The 15032-nt window shown below is 34.2% G+C and overlaps 1 protein-coding gene across 1 annotated transcript; it reads right to left on the bottom strand.

Moving 5' to 3' along the window:
• Positions 1-643: 643 nt before the first annotated feature.
• On the bottom strand, positions 644-9717 carry LOC139968828 (uncharacterized). Its single transcript, XM_071973320.1, has 4 exons — positions 9546-9717; positions 8122-8248; positions 3870-5887; positions 644-2894 (listed from the first exon to the last, which is right to left on the bottom strand). The coding sequence occupies exons 2-4, from the start codon at positions 8222-8224 to the stop codon at positions 2664-2666; spliced, it is 2352 nt and encodes a 783-aa protein (XP_071829421.1). The 5' UTR covers positions 8225-8248; positions 9546-9717; the 3' UTR covers positions 644-2663.
• Between the last annotated feature and the right edge of the window lie 5315 nt (positions 9718-15032).

Raw genomic sequence — 15032 nt, 5'->3', positions numbered from 1 at the left:
AACCTAGGAAAATGGATTTTGTATACCATTCATTTAAACTTGACCAAATCAATATGCATAACACAAACTTCCGACGCTTTAGTTGTTTTTAGCTAAAATTATGGTATTTTGTAAAGCTTTTCTTACAATTATTTGGCAGACGTTGTGCATTGGACCGTGGTGGGAAAATCATACACTGTATTAAAAATAAGTGTGTCTTTTAGTTTTATCTGATAAAAAATGATTGAGCAATTTTCATAACGAGAATACGAAAATTTGCATAATGTCATTTACATATTCAAATTATCTTTTAATTTTGTTATTATTTACGGATGAAAGCTTCATGTTAGTAAATTATATTTAACGCACAGAGGAACAATCTTCATATCGACGTTACGAAAATTGCAGAATGATATGTACATATTTTAAAGACACCTTTGTGTTCATATTCCTGATGGTATAGCTTCATGATGCAGAATTATGTTCAACGCAGAAAAGGTGTTCAAGAGTGAATTCTGAAAATAGTTTGATTCATCACTTAGTGATGTACATATTCCTTATAATACCATGTTCCAATTAAGTTCCACCTCACCCACAACAGTTGCCATAGGAACGCGCTGATGGTGAAAGAATGACTTACAAAGAAAAGAAAACAAACATGGTCATATTTTTAGGTGTTTGTGATATACATTTATTTAATAAGACGGCGCTTCTAGCCTGTCAAAGATATGTACATGCGACTCATGAAAACAAGTATACATAAACTTTGCACGTTAAAGACATTGAATTATATGCCAAAAACTGCTTTATAGTGAAATTTCTTCATCAACAAGTATCAACAAGTATTTATCGACATGAAACCTCAATCCTAACTTCCTGCAGTGCCAGACTGGAAAGATTGAATACTAGATATAACGAACTTCCGTTAGTGCTGTGTACCGCTCTCAAATTGAAAGTTCTTGGAAACACATATAACGATTGATCTATTTGTATGGAAATGTCAATAAATATGTTGTTGGATTTCTAGTTCAAAACATAAGGAACGTGAAGCTAACACGTACAAACGTCACGAAACATGTTGTGCATAAAAAGTGATGGATGAGAATTTAGATTAATAATAATATGTACTTGTCACGACTTGAAACAAAAGGATAATGAGGTAAACACACTCTTTGGCATAAAGATTACAACACTACATTGACTTGACTACAGAGCCTTACAGTTAAGACAAAATGTTACATTTACGCCATCAAATAAGGTTATAAAACTCCACAAGCTTGTAAGTGTGCGAAAGCACATTTTGCCTTGATGTTAATGGCATCAAATGGCTTGATGTAACTGTACATTGTAAAATAGGTTGGGTGTTTGAATTGACTGAATGTTCATCACTAGTGAATTTTATACAGCAGTTTTGGCATTTAAGTTCAATGTCGCGTTGTTCTTGTTGCTGTATGCAGGATAGTTATCTCTTGTAATGGAAAATATACAATTTTACATCAACGCATAATGATGGCGACTATAGGTTGCGTGTATGCTAATTCTATGAGTCTTGACCCGGAAGTAAACCGACGATCGATTAATATTCAAATATTTAAAGGTGGTGTTACCGGACACAGTAATGAGCACAGTTGAAGCATGATGTTTATTCCTGAATTCAGGTTAGAGTGCGATCTTAGTGATGTTAGTTGAAATTATTGTAATTTCAGTTTTTTATCATTTGAATCTACTATGTAAAAAACACGCGATCGTTTTGAAGCCTCCGAAAGTACCCATATGTTTTTAACCGTTCCTACAACGTCATTTGAACCGGTGCTGTGGCCGAGTGGATAAAGGGCGGTGGCATTTGAAGCAATGAGGCTTAGCTATCGGTAGGTTCCGGGTTCGATACCCGGCCGGGTCAAAGTTAGGTGGATTTTTCATCCAAGAGCAACTACGGTTTTACCATCTGAAATGACTTTCTAAATGAAAGGATTTCAAATTTGACTTTAAATGTTGAATTGGAAGCCACCCGACGTGTTAGTTGTAATCCATAAGCCCTTGCCGGTTTCTCCCACTTTTTTTCCTTATAATTATTATTTTTATTATTATTATTATTATTATTATTATTATTATTATTGTTATTATTATTTATACGCCTGGAACTTAAAATTTACGAAGAGGGAGTACGGAAAGTGTTCCTCTTTAGCGCCCTCTATTTGGACTCATCACAACATAATCAATGGGTTTTAACAATCTCTAATGTGCGCGGTGAAATGCGTTAGCAGTGTTGATATCAAATACATCTAAAAAAATAAACAAAAGCTTTCACACTCTCAGGTGACACTCTAATCTTATAAAGTAAAGTAAACATCATATTATAAGAACGGTGTCTTTTAACTTTTTTATTTTCAATCTTACAATAACAGTACTAGTTACTATTTACTATGACATCGAAAGTTGGAATACAACTCTTACATGGTGATTGAATTATTTGACAAGTTTTGACTAATCGTACAGATTAACGTACATTGTAAAAAGCACATATCCGATATGAATAACCTTAACATTAAGAAAGTAGCAATCCAAAGAAGCTAATGAAGACCTCCATCATAATATATATAAAACAAAGATATGTGTATGAATGAATGCTATATTTGTATTTGGAGAATTATACCGTTAACAAAGAATAGTTTGCAAGATTTTACTCAGGTATGTCGATGTGGATCTGATGTATTTGTTCGTTGACTGTGTCCCTCGTACATAGAGACGAGTTTCTCCACGCAGAGTGTACGCACAGTTTTAGTAGAAGCGAAAGCTATGCAGAGGAATACGCCATGAAGAGAGAGTATTGCCATGGCAACAATCCTAAGGATGTGATCTGGAAAAATAATGACCAGGTTCAGAAGCAGCCATGGTAATCCAGTTGTAACTGCTAGCTGTTAAAATAAAATAACAACGACAAATTAATTACATCTGAATATACTAGGTCGTTCAAGGCTGCTGTTATGCGTAATACTATCGAAAATAGTGAAATAAAAATATTTAAAAAAAACAATGTATTTATTAATTCATTTTAATAGTCTACTAATAGTTAATTAAATATTTTGCATTAATATTTGTGATTTGAATTTTGTTTTGTCATTTATCTTGATATAAAGAATTTGTATGGAGAAAGCAAAATGTTGACAGTCATTAAAAAGTACATTAAACAGGCGAGCATGGCAATTCTATCGGTATAAAGTTCCTAAGACGTTTCTTATCTTGATTAATTATATTAAATTTAAATTCATTTATAAAACACATGGTGACAAAATAAATTCGTTTGAAGAAACCAAATCGAGAGATTACATGCAGAGGGGATGGGTTGGGCTGGGAATGTAAGAAACAACGTATAAAAGCACAGACCTAGCTGTGATTAGTAAAAAAAACATCAAAGATTTGCAAACATATTTTGAGTAGTATCGTTGGGAGGTTTCGCAGAAAGCTGCTCGAAACAAATGATTTTGGTCCATATTTCAGAACATCTCACTATCCAACAAATTCCCTCAAGATTATCAGAACAGCTCATTAGATATAGCAACTTTTGCATATAACAAGCGGGACTGAAGTTGTTACTGAAATCAAGTGTTGGGGACTATTACCAGCTTGTTTCAACCTGGCAGGTAGAATATATACATGGTATTAATACAGGCTTTTGAGCTGAACGCATGGTGGTGGTGATAATTATCTTCAACAATCTTCTGAACAATATCTGAACAAGTCTATCTGATGGCATCAAAAATAATGATGCTAACAAAACCAGTTGTATTCATTTTCGTGTATACGCACCAGGGTAGGTAGGGAACGTGCCTACAGGACGGGACAGGTTAAGGCGCGTTAAGGCACGTTAAGGCCGTATTACATTAACTTACTCTTAAAGCAACTGAGAAGTTTTCAATGCCTTGGTGATGCCGAGAAGCGGAGTGGTCCTCCCGTATTTGGATATTTCTCATTGTAATGAAGAAGAAGATTGCACTCATCACCGTGAGGACATTCATTGGAATGAAGAATATGATGATCGTGTGAACTCCTTCAGACATCCAGTAACGTTGGTAAGAGAATGGTGTGCATTGGCAAGTATGAAGAATGACTCCAACGGCTATAAACGGAACAGGAGTAAGCCATCCAGCTAGACAGTACTTCAAGGCGGTTGACCTTGACGATATTCTGCTCATTCGGTTAGCGATTGCATTTCGGCCCAAACTGCGTGCCACATGAATCGCAATCACCAACTGCCAGGAGAAAATCGCCAACATTGTATAATGGCTGAGTAAGACGATCATTTCGGGTATTACTTCATAATGATTAGTGATCAGGTTAACGTAGAGAAGGACAAGCGTTATCACAATACAAACGCACAAATTGACCAAACAGACACCGTAGAGAGTTTGCAATTTTGGAAATACATAATGTAAACAAATAATAGCTAAAACACCTATCAGCGACAGGGAGCTACCAACAATATGAACAAGTCTAATGATATTTAAGAATCTTCCATATAAATATTCAAGGCATGTTAAGACATTGCCATCCTCGGTGAAGGTAAACTGCGAGCTATTAAGCATTGCATTCGTCTCAGTAAATACCAACTTCTCTGGATAAATTTCATCGACAATGAAGTTGAGAAAAGGCACGGTTTTTTCGGCATACGAGCAGTTAAGAAGTCTGTGAAAAGCTTGCGAGCAGGTTTTGGGCACTGTATATTGGGAGTTTATTTCACAGGTTTGGTTGCATATTACACTGCTTTTACAGGAGGACCCGTTAGGTATATTACTCGACAAATATACTTCGAAATTTGCATTGCAATGGGACTTAATGCGTCCAGTCTTTATACTGGTATTTAGAAGGTGAAACGCAAGGCCTGTAGGCAAAATTAATTCCACGATCAAAGGTTCGTTACCCTCGCTCCGAATGATCTGTTGGATGCTATCCTGATTCACATTATGAAATGTGTCATTCATAAACTTTGACAAACAGTCGTTTCTTCTTTCTAATCTAGCAGTCTCCTCGATGATAACAGTGTCATAAAGCCGGCAAGCATTCTGAAAAATGCTGTCTCGATCATCGGGATAATTCTCTTGGTCGTCGCAACTCGCTTCGAAATTGGAAAAAGAACCAGCGCCAAAGACGACAACAGTTGCTACACTCAGAATTGGATTCTCTCTAGTCATCAACAGCGTATCATTTACAACTGTACAGGTCGCGCAGTACTCTGTTTTGAAGTGGTGTATGTCATGTTGGATAGTTAACTGTAATTTGGGATCCAAGTACATTCTGCATGCCAGAGATAAATTACCGGTAGTTCCATCTGTGCAAGACGTCACGAAGATATCATGATCGTGATCACAAATCAATCCTGGCCTAACACTCCAAGGACTTCTTGAGGTTTGAACCTCAAACAAATTAGATACATTACCCTCCGGTTTCTCCGTAACCAGTTTCCAAACTGTAAGACCTTTCAGATCCACATTGTGACAAAAAGCACAAAAAGAATTTTTAAATATGACACCAGATGACGTCTCGACTGGAAGCAGTCTAATCAGATTTGCGTCCGAATCATCCTGGCAGTAACTACGAACATCGGAACGAGACCAAGACGTTGGACATTTCGTAACCATTATAAATCTTGAAGGATAGTACGTGCTGGATGATAGCGTAGGGAGAGATCGGCAACTGGTGTACAAGGGCCTATACTTCTGAATGTCTTCTTGAAAATGTTTATCATCAGTCTGAATTGATGTATAATTAATAATAGCAAAAATGGCGTCACAGGATGACTCAAAATCGACGCAACAGTCCCCATGGGTGGCACAACTGGTATCGCATCCACATTTGTAATACTCGGAGTGAGCCCCACATCGATCTACACACGAGGATGTCTGTAGGATACCTGTTAATAATAATAATTATTAAAAAGACAATAATAGTAATGAGAATAACAATGATAATAAGCAATTTTGCATCATTTTTTACGCGCAAAAGATTTACGACTGTATAGTACAACGAAGTAAGATTTGCTAGTAATGACAAAACTAAACTTACATCTGTTTTAGGTCAAAGCGTAATTAATTTTGCTCGCAAAGTTCATGACACATCAGTGTATCGATTATAGTTGAATATCTGTAAAATGTTGGTGACTTATGATATTTTTAACTGACAAACGTGAATGAAACTTCCTCGAGTTTAAACTAATATATAATACAGGGTCATGCAGAATTCTAAGACAATTTTTCTTAAGGGTTAACTCTCTGCCTCATACTTGAACCAGATTTCATTATCAAAGTATGCAGAAGGAATTGCAAGTGTCCTCGTCTTGTGACGTCACAGATTATGAAATAAAATGAGTTGGGTTCATTTTTGGTACTTCGCATAAAAGAAATCGTCAAGCTGGACCTTTGAGGTTCCTTTTCAGTAACCTTTGTTTAAGTTATGTAATTTGTAACTTTTTTCTCCTTTTACATATGTTAATTCATTTCTTTTCCTTTGAACACAATAATTTTCACGACCACCGTTTTTTTGGTGATTATCTTAACAGCTTAGCTGAAGACCTTTAAAGTCTACAAACTGTTTGTACTGATCACACCAAATATCCACATGTTATCTACACCAATAGTTATAATGACGAATAAATGAACAAATAAATCACTAATACATATAAATGAAGTTAAATATATTTAGCATGTGCATAATGACCGTCATCGCAAATTCTTTGTTGTTGGTATGACAATCTAAATAAACTAAGAGCAACATACCATTAGTTCATATTTCTGTCAATTGCAATGATTTTATTCAAGACTTGTTGGTAAATAATCTACAAAAGTGTTAGGTATTGATGAAAGCGACCATCAATAAGTTTCTTTGAAATTGTTCTTACATATCAAAGTGCTGCTTTTTGTTTGAGCACAAACTATATTTCTTTGGTTATTGTCTTAGACAAAACCATCCTTTGTCACTTACTTATTTCAATTTTAACAGCTTTCATTCAGTAAGAATATCGCTGGGCATTGCACATTTACTAAGGCCTTTTTATTCAAATTCAAGGTTACAATGAAAGTAGAATGTTCTGCTACTCCGAGCAAGGCTCACATAAATTAAGAGCACTTTAGACGTTCCTTTAACTGTAATATGGTCTTTAAAAGATAACTAGATCATTTTCTTCAATTAGGTTTTTAATTCCATCCTTTGTATGAAAGCTTTCAGTTAATCTATGTGTCTTTCCCTTTGTTATACTCTGTAGCAGGTTTTGTCTTAGGTTGCACATCCTCTTCCCAAGAACGACAGTCAAAATAGAAGACACATCTTGCTAGCAATGTTTCGTTTCTGTTTACGTCGATTGGATCCTGTTGGTTATTATATACAGCATTGTACGGATATAGATTATAATGCTAGCATACATTATTAATTACGCCTTGCCCATAAGTTCTAAGTGCGTTTGTCTTCTCTAACGATTCCTACGTGAAGTAAGTCAAGCGTATCCAATGGATAAACCAGACAGGCATTAACTTATTTTAGTATTCTAAGTTGATTCTTGTTAGATAGAGTGTTGTGAAGAAGAGAATAAATTAAATCAAGTAAATGGCTAGGCTTTAATGAGATCTTTATGGGTTAATCACAGTATTATTTATGTCTCAAAGGAAGAAAGAGATATAAGTGAAGATATATAAATGTTGTTTTACACATGTGACGTAATGTGAAGCTAATTCTCTATCACAAAGTAAATTAGAAAGTAAAGTAACTTTCTTTATTTGCTTGTAAGAAACACACTTTGTTTCACCAGTGCAATCTGATATGTTTATCCCGAATTATCCTCCAGTGTTTGTCTTCAGAACGATTATTGCAGTTTACTTATAATACAGTAGTTATATAGAAGTTTTTAAGTAGTACCTTTACGTCAGTCTTGTTATGAGGGTCTCGATTCTACAAAATGTTTGTGTCAGCTACACGGTAGAGACAAAAAGCAAACAATGGAGAGCCTATCAGACAATAAATCTTTATATCTTAAAATACCATATGGACCAAATATATACATCAATTACACAAACACAACTTTGTGAGATCTCTACTAGTATCTTTACATTATTATGTGGATTGTAAATAGTGAATTGAATTGAAAAATATATTTACCATGATCGGTGCAAGACACAGTTGGCAAGATGTTCGTCGTAAGAAGAAGCAGTAACGTAAATTTACAAAACAGATGGCTTCCTCCCGTACATCTAGCCTTCATCTTGAGTTCTTGTCTCTGCGATAACTGAAGTATATAATAACGAAGGATTAGTATTAAACCCACGATCTACTTTACACTGTATCCATTTAAGCACAATTAGTTATATTTTTATGGTATTCAGAGAACGCCATAACCTCGACTACATTAGACATCCTCCCTGATATCTGTTTAGCTGGTACAATAACTCATGGCACTCTGTAACTGATAAATGCCATACGTACAGCATAAATTATAGTTAGGTGTATACAATGTTTCATTTATTATTTCAGGTCCGAAGACATATTTTAACAGATAATTTAATAAAACATTTTTAAGGGTTTGTCAGTTTTAGTAACCTATTATTCTCATTTTCCGAGCTAACTAGTATACACGTGAAGACAAATAAGTGATAAATAGTGTTCATGTCATACGTCAGAATAAGTTTACTTTCATTCAAACTGCGGGTTATTTACATTTATTTGGATTCATTTAACTGTGTGCAGTGATGTTCTCATGGAGAAGCCATCACTATGGAATGTACCTTGACATTCATTATTTACTAACGATGTTGTAAAATCTCGTTAAACATGAACCAGATGGATATTTTATGTAGGGCAAAAGCAATTATTCGTAAGATTAAGTAGAAACATTTAAATAAATATCAAACTATAAATTTCTCTAGTTATAATATTCAGGTAATACAGCAAAGGAGAGGAGATCAACGCTATTTGAGGATCTGGATACATGTTAAACCAAAGAATCAGAAAAATTATATCAAACTGAAACTAATAACTGTTGAGCAGGTAGAACAGCTTTTAGAACTTTGGAATTCGTGAGAAGACATTCAACAAAGATTTCTTTCAAGATATTTAGATTGATGTGAAAATGTCTAAACTAAGTTACAAAATAATCTAACATGTCTAAAACAAAAGTTTTGTTTTTATAGCTAATCTTGCCAAAATTTTGTAATTCAAACACGACAAATTGATAATTCAGCAACTGAACATACAATAAATATCAATCAAATTGAAAACTTTGCGTAATATGTTAGTAAATAAGATCAAAATAACGATATTATGACATTGAGAATGAAATGGAAGTTACTCTTATCAAGCAACTGTAATCAAACAAAAAACAAGTGAAAAGTAATTGAAGTATAAGTAAAGATGACACTCAGTGATATGGAAATTATTTCAGATAATTAATGTATACATATGCTAATACTTAATTGAGTCATTACACATACAGAATTTACATGATATTGTTATGATATTGTTATGATATTCAATGCTCGTCGAAATAAATGGTTAAGAAAGTAATGCAAGCCTCGGTAGATACCTACCTCGCCGCTGATGAAAACAGATTTCTTTATTTCGTCTCTGTATATCTCCACTATTTTCCCCTATGCCTTGGATATTTACCAGCGATGCAATACAACAACCTTCTGTTATTCTGTCTTTATTTCAAATACCGATTATTCATTGGATATAATCAGTTGATGTTCAGCTGAACTGCTATTTCTGAGCATGGAGCTGCTCGATGTTCTGAGTAAGAGTGATGCGGAGATGTGGAAATGTTCACTCTACCGTGAACAGCAAATCAACTTGACAACGCAGAGACCATAATAAAGTTAAATTAATGAATTTTAAAGTGGTCTCATCATTTCAGTTTGTTTCGCGGAATAATTATTGCGCCACAGACAGTGATGGACCGAATGATTTTTTTCCAGACATGGTGGTGGCCTACACTAGGTTTTTTTTTGTGTCATTCAGCACATGTCTATCTGCGAGAGACCTGGCGGATGTGGCCTGAGTTAGCTAGAAATGAAATGGAACGTAATGTTCTCTGTATTGATCTGCAGGTAAGGTATTGCTTACAACAAATAGTTTCAAGGTTGAACCGTACTTTCAATTCCAATAAACATATACAACATTGTGTCGTACTTTTAACTGTTATAACCGTAGATCTTAGTTTCTAAGTGGGATTATTGTTTTCAGCAGGGGAAGAATTTGACCACTAAGTTAGTAGATGTACACGGTAGCAAAAAGGAAAGGTCTCTTCTCTGCTAACATTCTTCGTTATTCGTTCGAAAATTTCATGTCGATGTTTTGCGACGAGTGAGACAGAAATCATGTAAGCCACTTATAGGCTATAACTTTCCGAGCGGGTTCTATGTAAAAGTTGTACATATTTGCATCTTGCCATGACATACTGTGTTGAAAAAAAAAACGTTGAAAAAAAAAAGTTATAAAAGAAAATACGCCTTACTGGGGTCATGGTTCCACCACTGAACGTTCAACATCAACCCTGTCGATTTGACGTGATCCCTCATTGCAAGACAGCTAGCCCACTTCTGACCCAAAGGTCGGAGTATCAACGTACTCTTTTCGGTGATTTTGTGGACTAAGCGAGGATAAGGAATTGGGATCATAGGCCCGTATAAAAAAAAAATCCACATTGGCAATGCCATTACGACAATGCAGTTCCTTGCATCCGATCGGCGCGGTCAGACACAGACCCGCAGTGCTGCCAGAACAAAGAGGCCATCAGGCCTACCTGTGGGGACTTTGGTCGAAATAATACTCAGAGTTCAAGGAAGTTCTAACAACACGTATTGACGTAACACCACAGAAGTAAAGTAAAATATCCGAATTAAAAACATCAGGAGGGTTACGAAAAGTGACTGAAATACACAGGCATTGCGTTCTGTCTTGACAGGGATTATAAAACTCAGTCTGTTTATTCAGCAACTTTGCGGGATTGTTGCGTACGGTTACAGAACACGGCCAGGGGACGTAACGGGTATTTCCCTGTAAATAAATAAATATATACATATATTATAATATAAAATAAATCGTTTAAACAACTAAGAACAATTGTACACAGCGCCGATTTTCAAGTTCAAAACAGATAAATAGAAAAGCACAAACCAATTGCTTTCGTTACTTTCAATGTACTATCACAGTGTACATGCACATGTGTCTATATCCACTAATTTTGTTTATCAGATATGATATGATTAACAGCAGATAGTGCAAATTGTAAAACGTTTGGACGAAAGTGATGTTAAAAGATGCACACGAAAACGTAATCTGTATTAATTATTACATGACTCACTTTATCAGTTATTTTACTTTGATTTATAACACACATTTTAAAGTAATAAATATAGCTAATTTCCTTAGCCATTTGGTGTAGCCACACGCGTGATACACGTGTGATATTAATTGCAAAAATGACATTTTAATTAAGTTGTGATGAGCTAAACATTGCAACGTTTTTGAGAATTACCAATTTTTCATAGTATACAAATTCAACAATAATGTATAGTTATTGATTGACTCCTGAATCAGGCTCTACTGATATTATTTGACTCTCAAACCTATTTTAAACTAAAGTTTACTCAAGCTTCAATAATCCATTCCATATCAAATAATCGAGAGAAATAAATCTGGAAGCATTCCGATTTCTTTTTCGCATAATTGTTCATAATAAACATGATCAGCGAGAAACATTAATAACTGTTATTAATATCACATTCACTTTTTTGGGGGTAACATTATGTGGGAAATGTCCTACCTTGATCATTGTTTAAAGAATTTGTATTGAGAGAGGCCATGTCAATGTTGTAAAGATTTCGAATCAGCAGAAATCGCTAATGTAATATCTGATAATTTTTTCTTCAAAGGAAATTCGACCTGGTTTTACAATGTTACTTGTAATGCCATTTTTATTTCAGTGAAGAATTAATTGGGTTTAGGTTCTCGGTCCATGTTAATGAGTAATCTTAAATGAAAGTTAACAAATCTTTCTAATATTTGTCTTGCAGTTATCGTTTTTTCACCATGAGGTTATTACAGCATGATGTACGGTAGCATTTTCTTAAACGTCTGTTAACCGCTGACTAGATTTACCTCTCCCTAAATCAGGGGTCCCTAACTGGGGTGCATGAACCCCCAGGGGGTGCGTGAGAAGTTTCTGAAAGTCAAAACTAGATTACTCTTTGATAAACTAAAATCTGATATATCGTATAATTTATTAATGTACAAAAGTCGTACCTATCGACAAATCTACAGTATTACACTATGAATTTGATCTTTTACGAAGCACTGTTATGCGTTTTATAGTATAATAATGACTCAGAATGTGTCTCGAAAAGTTGGGGGTTCTCTGACATCCACAGAGGGTTCGTGGGGGGGGGGGAGTTAGGGAAACCCTACCCATGAATGAGAACAATTAATGGTAATGCTTACCCACTTTTCTTACTTACTTAAATTAAATATTGTGAAAAAGAAAAGGAACAAAATAAGATACAACTCTCTAATATTGTATGTCTCTGCTTTTCATACTTTTGTCTTTTTTTGTACCTGAATTTCCTGTACTACCAAGTCACAGTTACGATTATATATAACGTAGGCATTAAAACGATGGTTTTGTGGTTAACAGGTGAACACACACAGATAACAGTTCTTATTCTCTTGTCACCTCCAAAATGACACTTGTTGAATTTTAAGAAAATTGGATTTGTTATATAATTATAATAGTTACGATTATATAACAAAAAAAGCTTTTGATACCATAGATCATCAGATGTTACTTAGGAAATTAGGACACTCTGGAATTCGTGGTGTAGTTCATGGCTGGATCTCAAGCTACCTTTCAAAGAGAGAGCAGTATGTACTATTTCATGATATTGAATCTAGTTATTGCGATGTAGTATGTGGAGTACCACAAGGTTCAATACTTGGGCCTAAGTTATTCATTTTATACATAAATGATATTTGTAATGTGTCCAATATTTGAAATTTGTTTTGTTTGCTGATGACACTAACATATTTTATTCACATCATGATGTTAACAAACTTTGCATTTTGATAACCAAGGAACTTAAAACACTTAATGTTTGATTTGCAATTAATAAGGTATCACTTAATGTTTCGAAGACATATTTTATGATTTTTACCAATTCTACCATTAAGTCTGACTTGAACATTTATATCAATAATGTTGGTATTGATAGAGTGCAGGTTACAAAATTTCTGGGTGTCGTCATTGATGAGAAACTTAATTGGAAAGAGCATGTTAGCTACATTCCAAAAAAATTATCCAAAACAACTGCAGTTCTAAGAAAAGCAAGTCAAGTTTTAAATGAGCGTGCATGTTATATTTTATATTGTTCCATTTTTCTTCCATATATCAACTACTGCTCAGAAATATGGGAAATATTTACAAATCAAACATCAATGCCCTATATCTGAAACAAAAGAAAGTCATCCGAATTATATGCCATGTTCATTATTTAGCACATACTACCCAGCTTTTCTACAAATTGCGAACCTTGAAATTATTTGATATCATATATTTAAAATCAAGTGTTTTTATGTACAAAGCCTATCATAGGAATCTACCTTCTAATTTACAAAAAAAAAAAAAAAAAATTACATTGTTATCTGATCAAAGAAGTAAAACTAAACAGCAATTGAATTTCAAACAACCCTATGCCAGAACAAGGAAAAACAATTCTGCCTTTCTTTTTCAGGTGTTAAACTGTGGAATTTACTTGAAAGCTCATTAAAAAATTGCAAACTCTTCGTTCATTCAAAAAGGCATGTTAGGAAAAGTTATTGATGGTCTATGGAAGCTAATTATTTTTCTTGGGATAGAAGTTCAGTTGTTATTTGTGTGTGTGTGTGTGTGTGTGTGGATTTTTATTTAGATTTTGTTTTCTTGTATTTGTTAGTTGATGCAAAAAAAAAACACACACACAAAAAAACAGGTATGTCAATTTTCCAGTAAAACATATATACAACAATCTGGGGGAAAAGTGTTAACAACTATTTTACTTCTTTTGTTTTTCTCCCTTTCCATGCATTGGTTATGTTGTATTAACGTTTATGTATATGTACTGTACAAATATTTTGTTCACCTTTATACAGTTATATCCTTGCATTATTTTGTACCTGTACTTACAGTTTATGATGGAAATAAAATGTTTCATTTCATTTCATAATTATTATTAATTTTAAAAGATGTACGCTTTTCATTACTGACTATCTCTGAGAAGATTATACAATTGATTACTTTCTGACGTTCTCCATTGTGAACAATGAATGCGATTGAAATATTTAAAAAAAATTAACGCAAATGTCAATTTTTTTTATAATTATCAAAATCATTTGAAATATCGTTAATATACTATTAAGTATAACATCCCTAAAATACCTTCTTTGCTTACTATTATAGTAAATGGAGGTATTGTATACAAGCTCACTTCCTGCCTTTTCAATGTCAACGACCATTACATTCCCCGGTTCGAGTCACTCCAAGGTTAATGTATGTTGTCCAGTTACAGAGTTGTTGACAATTGACAATTCATAATCATGGACGTTAAATATGGATGTAAGAGACTGGCTTCAGTCAGCTCGCGGCTTTGATAAGCCAATGAGGCTTCTTCGCGAGTTCCTGCTTGCAGGAGGATCTAAAAAATATACATACATACATGCATACGTTCCTAAGTTTAGTGCGTGTAACTTTTTTGTCTATGTTAATAGGAATTAATTTTTAATCCTGCTATAAGTCTGTGTCATGCTGATATCGAAATGAATATTAAACCAAAGTTACGTCGAACTTAGTTTACTATAAATTGTTGATGCATTTGAAGAGATGGCAATCATTTTGTTATATTTCTGGTGATCATTGTATGACTCAATATTCCTTAATTGTACATAAAGTACTGACCTAAATTAACAATTGGGGCGTGTACCATTACAACAGTTAGTATTACTATTTAGGAAGATTTAAGAACTTGTAAATAATTATGGGTATTTCA

The sequence above is a fragment of the Apostichopus japonicus genome, chromosome 1, assembly GCF_037975245.1.
Source record: "Apostichopus japonicus isolate 1M-3 chromosome 1, ASM3797524v1, whole genome shotgun sequence".
Classification (NCBI taxonomy): domain Eukaryota; kingdom Metazoa; phylum Echinodermata; class Holothuroidea; order Aspidochirotida; family Stichopodidae; genus Apostichopus; species Apostichopus japonicus.
This window is presented reverse-complemented; position numbering and strand designations above follow the sequence as displayed.

What these genes read in the sequence shown, in the direction of transcription:
- LOC139968828 (XM_071973320.1), bottom strand. Translation starts at nt 8,224, where the DNA reads ATGAAGGCTAGATGTACGGGAGGAAGCCATCTGTTTTGTAAATTTACG. An exon ending in TGTGTCTTGCACCGATCATG is followed by an intron (nt 5,888 to 8,121) that starts GTAAATATATTT and finishes TATTATTAACAG; the next exon opens with GTATCCTACAGACATCCTCG. An exon ending in ACTTCTCAGTTGCTTTAAGA is followed by an intron (nt 2,895 to 3,869) that starts GTAAGTTAATGT and finishes TTATTTTAACAG; the next exon opens with CTAGCAGTTACAACTGGATT.